Source organism: Lytechinus variegatus, chromosome 2 (genome assembly GCF_018143015.1).
Source record: "Lytechinus variegatus isolate NC3 chromosome 2, Lvar_3.0, whole genome shotgun sequence".
Classification (NCBI taxonomy): Eukaryota; Metazoa; Echinodermata; class Echinoidea; order Temnopleuroida; family Toxopneustidae; genus Lytechinus; species Lytechinus variegatus.
The window spans coordinates 60,642,573-60,660,018 of record NC_054741.1 but is presented as its reverse complement, the minus strand read 5'-3'; the positions used below and the strand labels follow the sequence as shown (position 1 = coordinate 60,660,018).

Here is a 17,446-nt window from a genome sequence, read left to right as displayed (position 1 = left end):
GAGATAAAATAAAATATTTTAAAGATAAAATGACCTCAGAATACCACCCCAGATTAATAGTTCTTGACTAATATGGAATTTGCAAAAAGATGTCAAATAAGAAGCAAGTGGAGTGAAGAAAGATTGGGTATGAGGAGGAAGGTTGCACTGAATCAGGAAGAGTAAAAGGAGGGGTGAATGCTATCAGTGTGAGGTATAGTGTGTTCCATAAAAAAGGAAACCCATTTTCATAGATAGATTTCACAATTATGAAATACGTCTTTACTATATATTTGATACTCATGGCAAGAGTGGAATCTCATCTCTAATTTGAAACCAAGAGCTTTCCTTTTTTCTGGGACACACTGTATGTAAAACTCCCCATTCCTGGGGGCAGAACTAGAATTAAAAACTTGATTACTGATTTTGGCAAAGTAGCTTAGCTATACATATCATTGACCACACAAGGGAAAATAGGAGATAACACTATTTTTTTAGGTATATGAAAATAAGTTAAGGTACCTCCATCAACAGAGACAAATTTGGGTTACCATTCCATGAAATTTGTCCCTGATGACAAGTTGTCACTACCTGTCTGTTGGCATAGTTCCAGTCAGACACCTTTGTTTCTCATCTAATAAAAGCAAAGGAAAGTTCTAAGAAGTGAAAAAATGTGAAATGACCAACGTTGATGAAACTCTGGATAAGGTTGCCTCATATCTATTCTCGACCACACAAGAAAACGTCTTAAAAAATGTATCTTTCTTTTCTATCAAAGTATTTATTCATAGCTGCATGTCCACATAAGGCACAAATATTTTGATAAATGCTATCGTTAATATATATACATATTCACATAAATATATAGTCAAGTGCACATTTTAATCAATCTTACATTCAGGCGTCTTCTATAAATTTAATGATTTCAGTGCATGTATTACCTTCCATAATTAGTATATAATTTGAACAAATTATTAAATATATTTTAGATTGAGGTAAACATGAGTGCCTGATACACTTCAATCACTTACAAATTTGGAATACATTCAAGCAACTTCTTCAACATAAATTATAAAGCTTATGACTTTTCCGATGCACACATTGTTCATCTTTAATTTACCACTGGGATACCGGTAAAAGCAGGTCATTCTTTTGCTAATTTATGATTAACTACACACCTTTTCTGGGCAGAGAGGACATTCCAAGATAAACTAGATAAACAAGATAAACTAACTCAGTTACAACTACTAGATTAAATATCATCAATCAACGTAAGTACATTTGAATTAAATTATAATATCAGGGGCCCGTCTTACAAAGAGTTGCGATTGATCCGATCAATCATTACTACGGAAAGCCAGCAAAGTAAACATATATAATACATGTTTTCTACATATGAATGTATAATCCATGAATCCGTTGATTTCTTGACAATTTGGTGTGTTCTCCTTTGTTTACAAAGGACATTTTGCAAATTTCCTGTAGAAAAAATTATGGCACTGATGGATTTCCATAGTTACAATCGATTTGATCAATCATAACTCTGTCAGATGGGGCAATTGTCTTACATTCGATAGCATGTTTAATCTTGGAAATGGATTATGTTAAGTATTTTGACCACACTTTATTTATAATGGTGCAGTAAACTTTCATAACCGTAAAATAAAAACCTCACAAAAATATGTAATTGCTCTCAACGACTGGTCCACATTTGATTCGGGACCTGCATCACATGAAAAAAAATTATAGTTTATATCATTGTGACTGCTCCACAAATTTCCAATTGTATTTGATTCATGGGATATAAAAGAATGGAAAATGGGGGAGGGGGTTATCAAAGGTACAGCACTCCTAAGGATCAACTTATGATGTATCTTTTACCTTTTAGGATACTCCAGTAGAATGTGTGAAAAAACGCGATCAACTGGCTACTCCTGTATGATCACATTGTCAAAACAATTTATAATATAAATAAAAAAATGCACAGGTTTAAGTTTGTGATGTTAGTGGTGATGCAGGTATCTACAATGTTTTTGCAAAATAAGCAAGCAGGTCTTGTGATTCTTTCACAATCATAAAAATTGTGGAGTGTTGTGGCCCAGTGGATTAGTCTCTGGACTCTGAAACAGAGGGTCGCGGGTTCAAATCCCAGCCATGGCGTAGTTTCCTTAAGCAAGGAATTCATCCACAGTGTGCTGCACATGTCCCAGGTAAATGGGTATCCTTTAGGATGTAATTCCTTAAAATGCTTGTGCGCTGTAATTACAGCTACCAAGCTAAATCCGGGGTAATAACATCCAAGTCCTTTGCAAGCACATAGAGACATTATATTCATAATGTGATATGCGCTATACAAGAACTGTTCATTATTATTATTAAATCCTCAAGTGAATAGCATTGCCACTACCATTCTCATCTTTAAATAATTTTCTAATATGAAGCAGTTCATGCTTTACTATCTTTTGACACAAATGATACGGACATGGTTTGAAAAAATTGTAATGATCTTAAACCCCTATATGAATGGAGTAATGGCCCTTTTGCACTAAACAAACAAATTAAGATCACAATTTGTTTGTACAATTCTTGATGCAAATACAATGTCATCTTGCAAATTTGCAAAAGCTTCATATAAAATTTACAGTGAGCAAAACATTGGCTTCACAAAACAACCATCACAATTATCTAGGCAAGAAATTATTTTTCTCCTTTATTCATATCAATCTATAAAAGTTGCAAAGGTCATGCTCAGAAAGTTTCTACAAAAGTCATTCAGCTATGAAAAAAAGCTCATGTTATAAGAGGTAGGCTAAATGTGTACTTCATTTTTTCAGAAATTGGTACTGTCTTCTGCAAAAGGAATATTCAAATGATTTCAGTATAACTATAGTGGGGTATAATGATCCTTGCATTCAATTCCAGATGCTCTCCCGTCTAAACTTGAATAAAAAGCTTTAGATATGCGATGCAACTTTTTGTCACATTTTATCGCTAGTACAGCTGCTCTAAATCCTTCAAGCGTCTACTCATATCTCACAATGGTTCAGGGCCAATTTATCATCCTCTAAAAATTTATGAAGCATTCCCCTGAGATGCACATGCTGGATGATTTGTACATCATCAAAATACTGGGAAGGGTAATATGTTCACCTATAGAAGTGCAAAGAATGGTGTTCTGCACACCAGAATTTTATGGCTCTGCTATACAAAATGGTATCTTTATAAAATCTAAAGGGAGTTTGTAAACATGACATAATATAAGAGGACAATGTTAGTGATAATAGCTATTTTCCCCGTCAATTTAAAGACGACATTTTTCTCTCCTTGAAACTAATGGTAAATATATAATTTTTAGAGAAAGTCAAAGTAGAATTCACATTAGGCAAGCAGTACGATCATAAGGGAGGAAATATCAGTATCTCAAAAATCACTGGGAGATGCAAAAGTGAAAGCATTTATCAAATTACCAACTAGTTTCTGAGAAAAGCCAAGGAGTAGTTAAAAAAAACATTAGAAATATTGTAATGATTGCTGTTCATGGGAAATCAATGAATCAAAATAATAAGAAACTTACCAGAAGCACATTTTTGTCTGATGGTTTTAAATAGAACAATAATGCCCTCATTACAAGTTTTTTTTTTGCCTTTTGGCTCACACAGTTGGTTAAATCAAACACAAACCATAATCAAACATGCAAACAGATAAATAAAAAAAAAATTAAAGAATACAAATTCTGATATTGAAAATCAAAATATTGTTTTTTTTTACACGTAGGTAAAATATGGCAAGAAACTTAAAATGAAAATGACACAAATTGTATGACAGGCAATGAAAATACATACTGACCATAAGAATTATATTACACAACATAGGATATGTAAGAGCAGGGATGTAAAAGTCCACCTGCAAACATTCCAACAGTTCAGTTCATGAAGAAAAAACAAAAAACAATGTTTTATCCGCAGCTTTCATCAGGAATCCTAATCTCTCCCTTTCCAATTTCTCCATAGACGAAATGATGGTGTCCAAGAATGGTTCGGTGAATTCCTGCCATGAATACCTTTTTACACTGGGAGGATAACCTCTTGGAGTTATTCTGTTCACTACTTTTTGCGCCCAAGGCTCTGCCAACAAAATTAACACTGCTGGGCAAGTCAATATTTAATGACTGGGTTTACATCTGATTCGCACTTCCAGATGTTCTTCAAAATATAACAAATGCTATATAAAAGGCAAATAATACTGCAGAGTCTACCCCGATATGATTTGACATTGATACATGATACCTCATCCTTTTCTGTCAACGACGATGTTTCCAGTCTTATCCTTGATCCTGATCCTACCGCTGGAGTACCTGGTCTCTTGCCGACCATCGGGGTAGACTGTCTTCACCGTGCCATCAGGATATTCTCTCCTCTGTGAGAGGAAAAAACAAAACAGAGAAGCTACTGTCAGGAATCCAAAAGGAATTCTAACTGGGGGCTGGATCATAATGTTTTTAATATGAATTTATGAAGAATGGGAACATATTCTTTCAGAGCTCAATCAGATTTATTCTAATTACTATTACAGAGCTGGGCACAACCTGAACATTTCAGTATTATAAAAGCAGAAAATCAGTATTTCAGTGAGGAAATCAGTATTTTCAAAGAAATACCATAGGACAACACATAAAAACTGGAACTAAGAAATCAGTTTGCATGAAACCATCAGAATTCTCCTCAATTTTTCAGTACTAAATACGGAAAATCTGTACCATTTGGCAGCTCTGCTATTAGAGGTCAATTAACTTTGGGGAATTATATGAGCTTTTAATAGCATGAGAACGTATGCCAGTCGTCTGTAAAGTCACGCGCAGCTTAACAGCTTTATGAAACAGCCCACTGGTCTACTTGATATTTGGAAAAGCAACTCCTTAATACTAGTAAGCAATACCAAATAATGTTAAAAAAAATTTTGGCATCAAATGAGCTTCCATGCATGTAATCCATAAGTTTGAATGGTTGATACAAGATCAACAGGGATGCCACATACAATTTATATTTGATAGCATATAAAACAATCTCAGACAGATCTCTGTTTTTATTTGGTCTACTAGCATATGGTCTAATTCTCACATCATCTATTAAATGCACTTGGTCTTCAAATATATAGTTGGTCTAATTGCCACTTGGTCTAAACATCAATAGGGTAATACTCAATTGGACTAAGTCATTTAGTCTATTCCCAATTGTTTTAATTTTCACTTTGAATTCTAGGATTTGCACTGTCAAATGAACATTTGGCTTATAGAAATTGGCAGTAAACCAGGTGGATATTAGCCACACTGGGGATAGCCTAACTGCAAATCAAACAAAATGGGCTTAGTGGTGTTTAGACCAAATGATCAGTAGAATATATGGTTGTAGACGAATTTTGATAAGACCGTCTGGGATGAGACCAAATAGAAAGTAGACGAAGTGGGTTAAGACCAACTACAATTAGAAGTCTGACCTACCTTGTACTGGTCAGTGTGGATTTCCCGTTGACCATTAGGGAATTCCATGACGCGACGGCCGTTGGGGTCCACTCTCAGGACGGTGCCGTCCGCAAACACACTCTCCTCTCCGCCGTTGGGGAAGAGATACTTGATGGTTTGGTCTGGGAAGGTGATTTCCTTCGTGCCGTCAGGGTAGTGCTTCTCGGTTTGATTGCTGTGTGATATAAAGGTAAGATACAGTTAAACCTGCTTTTACCAACCACCTGTACAGAAGGACCACCTGTCTGTGAAGACAACTGGGGCCATAAAAAACTCTGGCAAATTTTTTGCCAGAGTTTTCTAAAGAGTAATTTTCAATGGCATAATTTTGTTTGCCAGAATTTTTGTTTATTTGCCAGAGGTTTTTATAGCAAAAGTTTTATGCAACGGGTTCCTGGTAGGTGTTTCATAAAGCTGTTCATAAGTTATGCATGACTTTATATACAATTGGTGATGCCTTCTTGTGCAACATGTAAATGAATGAGAAACTGTTTATAGCACCCAAGAAGGTCTCACCAGTCATTTGTAAAGTCATTCATAATTAATACAAACAGCTTAATGAAATAGGAGCCAGACTATTAAAACTGCCAAATTATAAAAACTGCTTCTCATATCTCCAATTTGTGGTCTTCACATCTAGGGCTCTGTAACACAAAGGACAGCGCTAAATGAAATGGCCTATCAAAATCATTGCTGCATGCGCAATTTGCTCCGTAGACTAGGAACCAATCAGAATTGTTCTTTCAAATTAGCGATTAATCGCTGTTTGCGTTACAGAGCCCAGATGGGACTTCAAGAACTAAAAAAAAAAGAAAACCCAACACCATAACTTTAGCATTATCAGTAATGATAATGATACCATGTAGGCGAAAGCGAAAATAGTTTGTTCAATAAATAATGAGCAGCATATTTCGCATTATTGATCTCCCATTGTTCCTTTTAAAATATCATGGTGCACCATCCATCTTCCTAGACAGATACTTCCCAAACTGTGGTAACAGAGCATTCTTGACAGCTCAGGGGCCCGTTGCAGAAAGAATTGCAACCAATCACAACTCTAAAAATCAAGCGCAACTTGATTTTCAACCAATCAACAGCGCGCATTCGCGCGCAATTTTTTTACTTGCGTTTAAACGCAACTCTGCAACGGACCCCAGGGGAGCGTTTCATGAAAAGAGTTGCCAGCCGTTTTATTCGATAGTTTCCATCGCGACAGTGCTTCTAAACCAATCAAAATCAAGGAAAACCGTCAGGTCTGACAACTTGTCAGACAAAAATGTTCATAAAATATTTGCCCGGACTAATTTACCAAGGGACCATGTTATAGTCTTGTTTGTAAGTTACTCATGTTTTTATGCAGGACTGGTGACCATTTCTTGCGGTATTTGAGATATCCCAAACTTGATGGCACAAATTCAGAAAGGTGGTTTTGAATGGTCCATAGTTCAAAATCATGGTTTATGCACCTTTCTTGCATTATTTATGCTTTATTCAGTGCTTATATTCAGAAAGCGCTAAAAAATGAATGCATGCTGTTTTTAATCAATGTGATTACTGTTTATGTTGAATTATTTACATAGACAGTGGGTTCATTAATATGGTAACTTTAAAAGCTGATAGGCATCAATTTCGCCTCATGTGTCAAAAAGTGCGTAATCAACAAAGGACTCTTTCTTAATGTATATTGAATAAAATGTAATTATCAAAGGATAAAATCTGCAAAAAAAAATGGGTTTCAAAACTACCTACATTTATGTGAATTCAAGTCAATAAGTCAACATGCACAATAAATTTGATAGAAAGTTTAAGAATCATATAGGGTCTATTTTACTTACTTTGAGAACTGAAGGATTTCCAAGCCATCTTGGTATGTTGTGTGGGTTGTCTTGGTTTCTGAGTAGTAGTATACCTGATAAAAAACAAACACAAAACTTACAATTAATTGGGACTCGTTATATTTTACATATAACTTTCACAAATCCAAGTGAAATGCAGTGAGAAACGACAAATAAATAAATCATTTTGTCAGTAAGCCTGATGGAATGACCTAAAAAAATTAGAAAAATGGAGAATATTTTGCTGGAGGAGTTAACCCAGGGGACAGTGGATGGACAAAAAGATGAATTATCGGGTTAAACAATTTTAAAAATAAATTTGAACAGAATCTAGTAAAATGACCACTCAAGCATTAGTAGGTATTCTGAATGATAATTACATGGCAAATAATCAAATGTAAAAATAGCAAAATAAGCACTTGTGGGATACCTGCAGAGTGACAGGTCTTTTGCCAAACAATATGAAAAAATAACCTGTCCGACATGTGCTAACCTGTGTTGGCAACCGTCAGTTTGCTCACTCCTCAGCCTAGATTTCAATATTTCACGAAGTTAGGTTTACTTTGAAGTACCAGATATACTGCAGATCTACCATAGTACCATAACGTCTTGACAATAAATCTTGATTTTAAAGACTTTTTCATACAACATTGTTCGCTGCAAATAATTATGTAGGCCTATAGCTTTAAAAACATAAGTACAAAAAAGTATAGCTTTAAATTGTGAATATTTAAATAGAAGCAGCAGCAAATTTATATAAATGAGTCAAAATAAATAATGTAGAGGCAAATACATGTAAATAGTTGCAAGACTACAAATGCATTTCTTGAAAAATAAAATGTACGACCCCCCCCAAAAAATGCTTGAATGACAAAATTTATGGATGCTCCTCATACTTGATAAAAAGTGAGCAAATCAATTAGTATCAGACCTTTTGTAAAAAAAGAACAAAAGAAAATGGCCAAAAGTATGCTGAAAACAGGAGCTCTACTTTTGATGAAAAATGACATCCCTGAAAATATTAAACCAAGACTCACCACACGCTGGTCAGGAAGAATCTGTTTAACATCTCCGTTAAAGAATGAGATAATGATGGTCCGACCGTCAGCACTTATCTCTTTCCTCGTACCGTTAGAAAAAGTTAGTACTCTTGACCCGTCTGGCTTGACCTGTTCAACCTGTAATGTTCAAGGAAAATATTGATATATTTTTCTTATTCTCAGTTTAATTCATTCAAGGAACCTTGTCAGTAAACCAAAAATGGCTTTTTCATTTATTCATTTTATTTATATAAGTCTTTTTTTAGTAGGGTGGCTCCATCAGTAATTGATATACTGTTGTCCTTGGAGGCCCTACAACAAAAATACAAACATAACAAACATGAGTATAAAAAGTATACAATGTAAGTTGAAACGAACAAACTGTAAAGAAAAGAACAACATAAAGGGCCAGTTTATAAATTAAGAAAATTATAACGCCAAAATAAAAGACTAAATGAAGATTCGGATTGGGCATTTCTTAGAAAATTAGGTAGATCGTTCCAAATGAATGCACCAGCATCATCAAGTTATCATTTTAATCCTAGGAGCTGCTTCTTCAAAACTCTATAAAATAGAAAATTCTTGGTGACTTGGGTTTTGGCTGGGCCATCACTTCAGAAATTTTGGGAAAAAAAGGAACGTACCTTGCCATCTCCATGCACTACATCCTCATAATCATCCTCATCCTCGTCCCCTCCATCCTGGTGTATGCCGACCACCCCTGCACCTGCATGGTTGAACCCATTTCTGAGTGGCGATGCCCTTGGCCTGGGATGGGGAAGGTGCTGGGGACTGGGCTGAGCGGTAGATGGTGAAGAAGGGGACAGGGAAGATGGTTTGGTCCTCGTTGGGGGCGGGGTCCTCTCATTGGGTACAGGGATGGGAGGTCGCTCCCGGTCGGATGGAGATCGACTCCTTCTGGGGTTGGCGATTTGGCTTTCATAGATTCTGTCAATGAAAGAATCATGTAGGATACAGTAGTCAGTTTAAAGTACCTACTTTATCACCTGATGCTAAATGAGATATTGCTATTCAAAATGATACATTGGAATTTCATGGGTACTACCTTCATTCATGTACGCATGCTTATTAAAAAGCTCCTTCCATTATGTTAATCCAGAAAACTACTAATTTTTGAGCAACAGGGTTAAAGGTCAAGTCCACCCCGGAAAAATGATGATTTGAATAAAATAGAGAAAAATCAAACTAGCATAACGCTGAAAATTTCATCAAAATCGGATGTAAAATAAGAAAGTTATGGCATTTTAAAGATTCCCTTGTTTTACAAAACAGTGATTTGCACAAATCGGTGACATGCAAATGAGACAGTCGATGATGTCCCTCACTCATTTTTTCTTTTGTTTTTTATTGTTTAAATCATACATTTAATTTTTTATAGACCAATTTCACCAAACCAAAAAGTATTAAACAATGCTAATTCCACACGTTCCGGGAAAATTAATCATTGCTTCACTTGACAATGAGAAAATTATAATATTTCATGTCATAAAATACACAAGAAACAGGGAGTGGATGATGTCATCAGTCTCCTCATTTGCATACCAACCTGGATGTGCATTTAACTGTTTTGTGAAATCAAGCAAAATTTTAAAATGTCATAACTTTCTTATCATACATCCGATTTTGATGACATTTTCAGTGTTATGCTTGTTGGATTTTTCTCTTTTAATTCAAATATATTTTTTGTTGGGGTAGATTTGTCCTTTGAATGCAAGTAAGTGGAGGGAACAATTTCAAGTTTGATGGGTTAAACGTTGCTTATCAATTTGAGAAGTGAACTATTCCCCGCAGTGTTCAATGAAAAACTGCATTTGCTGGGGGAAAAAAATATGGTAACCCTCTTATGAGAGAAAATTATGACAAGTTATATTGTCCCTTGTAATATGTAATAACAATGCAAGCAACTTCACTCATATCAACAATATGCAATTTCCTTAATCCGATTTCAACAGGGCTTGTATTTGTTAAAAAAAGACTTAGGGAAATAAAGAAAAAAAAATGATGAAAATCCATACTATGTAAAAACAAGTTCTTATACAGCGTGGACATTGAAAGAGGCAATACCAGAACGGCAGAACTGCAAAATTGTATCTCGTATCATTTACAATACAAGATATGTGTTGCCACAGAAAAGAACAGACCTGATACATGTATAAACAAAACATCAAACACTAAGGGCCATGTGATCGAAGGCATGGAGGCAAACCTTCACTAATGTTCAACATGCTTAAAATTCATTGAATATCACACACTCCTCCATGACTAAGTTTAACCCATCATTTGTTTTGATCGATAGTGTAGGCGATGCAGGACATCTCTTACAGCTTAATGAAACAATGAATGAATGACCAATATGAATAAAATCTAGCAAATGCTTTAAAGATACCTATTGATGTAACAAAGAAAATACATCTCAGTAAAAGCAATTTGATTGTTTCTTGCTACTTGACACTTGAAACATGTCTTCTAACAGATACCTACTACTTCTGTTTTAGGCATGTAAGCACCCATTTTAATAGCCTTTCATTGATAAGAAATTCCTTTTCTTTGTATTAAGGCCTTTGCTAGTTTTTATTGATATTGGCCATTACATGATATTCAATGAAGAGTGAAATAGTTTGAATTTACTGCAGTACAGAGAGAGACAACAGATTCACATGGATACTGTAAAAAACTACTAACTGTACATCAAACAACCTACAGCAATAAGGGCCAGTTCAATGTAGACCGAATGTATACTTACCCTGCGTAAATAAAGTTCAGTCCCAAATGACATGCATAAAGCATGTCATTGTCATGTGAGATTGAATGATAATGGATTATGAATACATTTTTGTTATTAAATGTTAAATGCATATACTACAGGACGAGCCCCCTTCCGTGGTTCATGTAATTAATCTATAGGGATAAGGGGCAAAGCATGATCTTCTATGCCTGGTTACATGAAAATCGGAAGAATTCCCCCCTCCAAAAAAAAAAAGAAATAAATAAATGAAATAAATGAAAAATAAAAAAATAAAACAAAAATAAAATAAAAATGAAAAATAAATAAATGAAAAAAAAAATTATTAAATAAATAAAAAATAAAACATGCCTAATGAAATGTCCTCCATAAATATATTTGTAAGAAAACAGATGAAAGATAAAAAGCTTGATTTATATCTCATTTTAAAATTCAGAATAAATTATAATTATAATGCTTCATTGAGTGAGGAAGAACAGGGGAAGGAATGGAAGAATGAGAAGGGAAAGAGGGTAACAACAAAATAGGGATAAGGAGAAGAAAACACAAAAAAAGAAAGAGAAAAGGTAGAGAAAGGGGGTAAAGGAAAAAAAAGAGAAGAATGAGGAGAGGAAGGGGGAGAGGGAGATAAAAGAGGAAGAGAAAAATAAAAAATAAAAAAATAAAAAAGAACAAAAGAAAGAAGAGTAGGAGGAGAAAGAGGGGAAGAGCAGAACAAGAGCTAAAAAGGGGAATAGAATTAGAAAATAAAGAAGCAGAAAAAATATCTATAATGGGGCAACATAACCAAAACATAACCTAAACTCACATATCATCATCCTGTTTGGAAGGTTCCATTCTTGGTGCTGGGTATGCCTGAAGGTATTCATTTTCACTGTCATCATCATCTGAGCTCTCTGACATAGTCCTTGACTTCCCACTTCCTCTGTGATGATGCTGGCCATCCCCATTTCTGATAATGGGACGGTCCTCACTTCCTGGCCTCTTCCTATTGATGTTATTGTTATTGGACTGTTCGATGGCTTGATTTTCAGCTACTTTGGGGGTCCTAGCTTTTGCTGTAGAAGAGGGTTGGGCATAAACGGGCTTCCCCTGAAAAGAGAAGAACAATATAGATATTTTCAAAAATGTACAACCAATTAAAAAAAAAAAAGAAATTTATTGAAACTGATTATTCTTTGAAAACTAATTCCAAGTAGAGCAAGGTGGTTCATGAACCCATATCTCCCCTGATTTTGCGATCAATAACATATGCAATATGATCTTTTGACCCCTAGATGGCCTTTGACGTTATGATCCTCAAGAACACATGTGCGGTAATAACCAAAGATCCTTTTTACCGAGTATAGACAAAATTGATGCAGAAATAAAGTAATGAGAACAATTTGAAAAAAAGCTTCAAAAAAGATGAACATGACCTGATATCATTTGACCTTTTGACACCTAGATGACCTTTGACCCCATCATTCTCATTGCATCACATGTGTTATTACCCAAGGATCATATGTACCAAGAATGAATATAATCTATGCAAAAATAAAGAAATGAGAACAAGTTGAACAAAAACTTTTACATTTTCGAACAGACCAACGGACTAACAGACAAACAGGAAAAGTGATTACTTGGTCTAAACTATACTTTAACTTAGTACACTTTAGAGAATTTCAGGGGTGGTACCAGGGCATGTTGATGACGGGAAGGGGGGGGGGGTGTGGCTCAAAGGTTAGCCTCCCCTCCTCCATCCCTAAGTGGCACCGATTTGTGGGAAGTTGCTTCGATATTAAGAACCCAAGACACGTTTAGTACTGAAAGAGAAAGGGTGCTTTGGTTATTCAACTACTTCCCAGCAAAAATGAAATAGAGTTCATAATATGTTCTTAAATTGGAATATTCACTGTATAATTGAGCGAATTTGACTGAGAAATGGCTGAAAAAATGTCACTCTCCTGACGATGGCGTTGTCAATTCAGATTCAAGTACAAGCAGTCCAGCATACATGTCATGTGCGTTAACACTGAAGGAATTCTTTTTGCCTGCATACGTAATGGAAGTGCTGTGTCATTTAATGCCAAGTTGTAGGCACTGCATTTGACAGTTACATTGCATTGTGACCCAGTGGATTAGTCTCTGGACTTTGAAACAGAGGGTCGTGGGTTCAATACCCAGCCATGGCGTAGTTTCCTTCAGCAAGAAATTAATTCACATTGTGCTGCACTCAACCCAGGTGAGGTGAATGGGTACCTGACAGGAATTCAATCCTTGAAACGCTGAGCGCATAAAAGCTGCTTGAGTTACAGCCAGGGTAATAATATCCAAGTCCTTTGGAGCGCATACAAATATTATTCATGTGTTATGCGCTATACAAGAACTGACTATTATTATTATTTTCTTCAGACAGGGGAAAAAAACAAACTAAATTTGGTAGAATTCATAGGATTGTCACACATACATATATATTCTTTCATGCAGAGTGATATACATGTGTAATACTACTTTCAGCAAGATTAATTTGCCATTATCACTCTATCCCTTTAAAGGTCATATCCACCCCTGAATATTGATGATTGGAAATGTTAGAGAAAAATCAAACAAGCATAGTGCTGAAAATTTCACCAAAATTGGATGTAAGATAAGAAAAGTTATGAAATTTCTAAGTTTTGCTTATTTTTTTACAAAACAGTTAATGCACGACTCAAAGATATGCAAATGAGAAAGTCGATGATGTCCCTCATCCAGTTTTCTTTTGTTTTTATTGTTTGAATTATACAATATTTCAGTTTTTACAGACTTTACAAAAAGGGCCAACTTGACTTAACCATAAACTAAAAAATAATGGTCATTCCACATGTTCAGGGAGGAATGAAATTTGTTTCACACGACAATGAGGAGAAAAATAGATTTATTTCATTTTTTATGCAATAAAATACAAAAGAAATAGTGAGTAGGTGACATCATCAGTCTGCTCATTTGCATACCAACTAGGATGTGCATATAACTGTTTTACAAAATTAAGTGAAAATTTAAAATGTCATAACTTTCTTATTTTACATCCAAGTTTGATGACATTTTCAGTGCTACGCTCGTTGGATTTTCTCCTTTTATTCACATAAACATTTTAATGGGGTGGACTTGTCATTCAAGTTGAGAACCAACAACCTGTACCTTATTCATCTCCTCCTTCTTCCATGAAGCAATCCTCCTCTGCTCAAGGAGACGGATCTCCTCCCGAAGCTCTGTATTCTCTGTTTCCAAGGCAACAGTTCGATCTCTGAGCCTCCGCGTTGATGCGTTCCATCTTGACTCGCGCTGCTTGAGTTCCGTTTGAAGCTCGCTCAACTGAAGACAGAAAGAAGATGAGTAAATTTTGTTAGCTTATGCATGCTACAGGCATTAAATTTTAACCTTCTAAGAGTACTTTTTTATCTGTATTTGACAGAAATTTAGGTAATATACGCACCGACACAGACACAATGCAATTTTACAAGATGGTGTGGACATATACACATGAAAAGAAAATATGGTTCATATTTTGAATAGCGCTTTGACCTTTGAGGAGTTCCCACTACATAGAAAAGAACAATGGAAATGGGAACTTGATATCATACCATTAAAAAATACAACCGACTGTCCAATCCTCTGTTGCATGGCAGCAAAATACTAAAAACATATTCCCTTTTTTTTGTTGAAATGGGACCAAGAATTTCTTATGGCACTTAAGGTGAACACTTTGATCTTTACCTGGTGTTTGAGCATTTCAATCTCTTCCCGGTCTCGTTTATCAGGCATGGCTCTTAAATTCTTCTGGTGCTTTTCAAACATCTTCCTTTCACGTCTGAGCAAAGAAAAATACAACCAATCGAAGCAAAATTATCAAAGAAATAAATATGTATCAAAGATGATAACAGTGAAATTAATAACATACCGTAATACAATCAAGATAGAAAGATGGGGAGGGGGGGGATAGAGAAGAGAGACTAAGACCCCTGTTACATCGGATTTCCTAAGTAGTCTCTGGGCGCCCCGAGACCAGTCTTGGGCAGGTTTCTAATCTGGTGTAAACGCACAAACCTACCCGAAACCCCTTCTGAGCAAACATATCTTGGACCACCTCACGATGTATTCCTAGACCGATCTCGGGGTGCCCCAAGACTGCTATAGATTTGGTGTAAATGCAAACCTGTCCAAGAATGATCCAGGACAGGTTCACTTGATGCACTACACATGGAACAATTATCCAAGTGACAAACAAAGCGTGCGCTTGGAAACCTGCCAACCCTATCTCGGACAGCTTTGGTAAGTCTGTGTAAACGCACAAAAAGCTGTCTCGGGGCGACCCGAGACTCGTTACGATTCTGGTGTAATAGGGGGTCAAAAATTTATGCCAACTTTTTGGAAACCCGTCTCAGGGTGCCCCGAGACTGGTCTCAGGTAGGAAATCCAGTGTTAACAGGGATCTTGATCATATCGAGATTGGGGTTTCCAATGCAACTGCACTTTGGAAATTTCTCCCATCAACTTTAAGAAATATGACCAAACATTGATCCATTCCAAAGTGGACCAAAAACAAACACCTTTTTTTTTAATGTGCACTAATTTTCACTCAACCTTTCTACTATTTTTCCATATTTTGGTAGGCGTTGAGATCTTACTAAGAACCGTACTATTATGGTCTTTATTATGATATTAAAACTGAATAAAACACAAGCACAATCACATTAACAGAACTGCATTATACATTAAAAAGCTAATACACTCAGCAAAAAAAGTTCTTGGACACTTATAAAAGTTAAAATATTCAATATAGATATTTGATTAAAGGCAAATTATTGAATGTCAACATGACCAGACAATATTCCTCTTCCAGTATGACATGAAATTTTCATGTGAACAGTCATGCATGGGTGGTTAAATGCTTTAAACAATAGCAATGTCAGTAAAAGAAAATTGCAAGAAATGGATCAGTCAGTGCATGGCTGGTTACAGGCATTAAACAATAGCAATGTCAGTAAAAGAAAATTGCAAGAAAACGATCAGCCATTCTTTCAGTTGTGAAAGTTTATGTGGCATAAATATCCATCAAACGATAAAAGCAAACTTTAAGTCAAATACCACTCTAAAAGAGAAGAGAAAGTTATCCACCTTGGATGCATCACTATTCCACTAGAATTTTAAGTCAAAGTTAGTCGATGAAAAAATGTCCAATTTCAGTATCACTATCTTGGCATAAGCAAAAGAAAATTCAATATCTTGTTTGTCCTCTCTGGCTCTGAATGTGTGCAGCACATCGATGTCGCATGCTTGTCACAAGTCGGCGAATTTGCTCTGGGGTGATGTCCCATTCTTCCCAGAGATAACGCCGGACATCTCGAAGAGTGTCTCCTGGTTGAATTCTTTGATTGACCGATTTTCCTAGCTGATCCGAACAGCTTCTTCTCATGGATGACAATGTGCATCCCCATCGAGCGGACATTGTCCAAGATTTCTGGATAACCACAATGTTCAGCTCTTGGATCCATGGCCCGCTTGTTCACCAGACATGAACCCGATTGAACATTTGGGATCAGCTAGGAAAATTGATCAAAGAATTCAACCAGGAGACACTCTTAGAGATGTCCGGCATTTTCTTCGGGAAGAATGGGACAACATCACCCCCGAGCAAACTCGCTGACTTGTGACAAGCATGAAAGAATGGCTGATCGTTTTCTGGCAAGTTTCATTTACTGACATTGCTATTGTTTAATGCCTGTTACCAGCCATGCACTGACTGGTCCATTTCTTGCAATTTTCTTTTACTGACATTGCTATTGTTCAAAGCATTTAACCACCCATGCATGACTGGTCACATGAAAATTTCATGTCATACTGGAAGACGAATATTATCTGGTCATGTTGACATACAATAATTTGCCTTTAATCAAATATCTATATGGAATATTTTAACTTTTATAAGTGTCCAAGAACTTTTTTGATGAGTGTATGTTGCTGGTGTCTGATTTTTTCTATAATACTAATACCTACAGAAATAGATGAGTAAGTGGAAGAATCAACATTGAAAACATAAATGAATATTGATGATAAATTGACCAAAATAAACAGATGGAAAAATAATAAAAAGCTGAAGATATTAAGACAAACATCAAATCAATATACAAAAGTAAAAAAAAACCCCAAAGTCTCAATATATTACTGTAAAAATATTAAATTATGAAAAGCATATTAAAAATATACAAATTAATAGCTTAAAGTATGAGCTAAAATACTGCAGCTTACCTAAATAACACATATCACACAGGGGAGCTTCAGCAAACGT

At 35.6% G+C, this 17,446-nt stretch overlaps 1 protein-coding gene across 2 annotated transcripts in view; it reads right to left on the bottom strand.

Moving 5' to 3' along the window:
• Positions 1-2,270: 2,270 nt before the first annotated feature.
• Positions 2,271-17,446, bottom strand: part of LOC121408528 (centromere protein J-like) — a 60,750-nt gene continuing 45,574 nt past the window's right edge. For both annotated transcript variants that reach the window (XM_041600015.1, XM_041600016.1), the window contains exons 14-21: positions 14,875-14,968; positions 14,299-14,472; positions 11,945-12,228; positions 9,017-9,320; positions 8,370-8,510; positions 7,333-7,406; positions 5,477-5,672; positions 2,271-4,395 (exon numbers count right to left, since the gene is read on the bottom strand). In XM_041600015.1, coding sequence (XP_041455949.1) covers positions 4,267-4,395; positions 5,477-5,672; positions 7,333-7,406; positions 8,370-8,510; positions 9,017-9,320; positions 11,945-12,228; positions 14,299-14,472; positions 14,875-14,968 — 1,396 coding nt within the window. In that variant the 3' untranslated portion in view covers positions 2,271-4,266. The remainder of the gene's footprint in view (positions 4,396-5,476; positions 5,673-7,332; positions 7,407-8,369; positions 8,511-9,016; positions 9,321-11,944; positions 12,229-14,298; positions 14,473-14,874; positions 14,969-17,446) is intronic.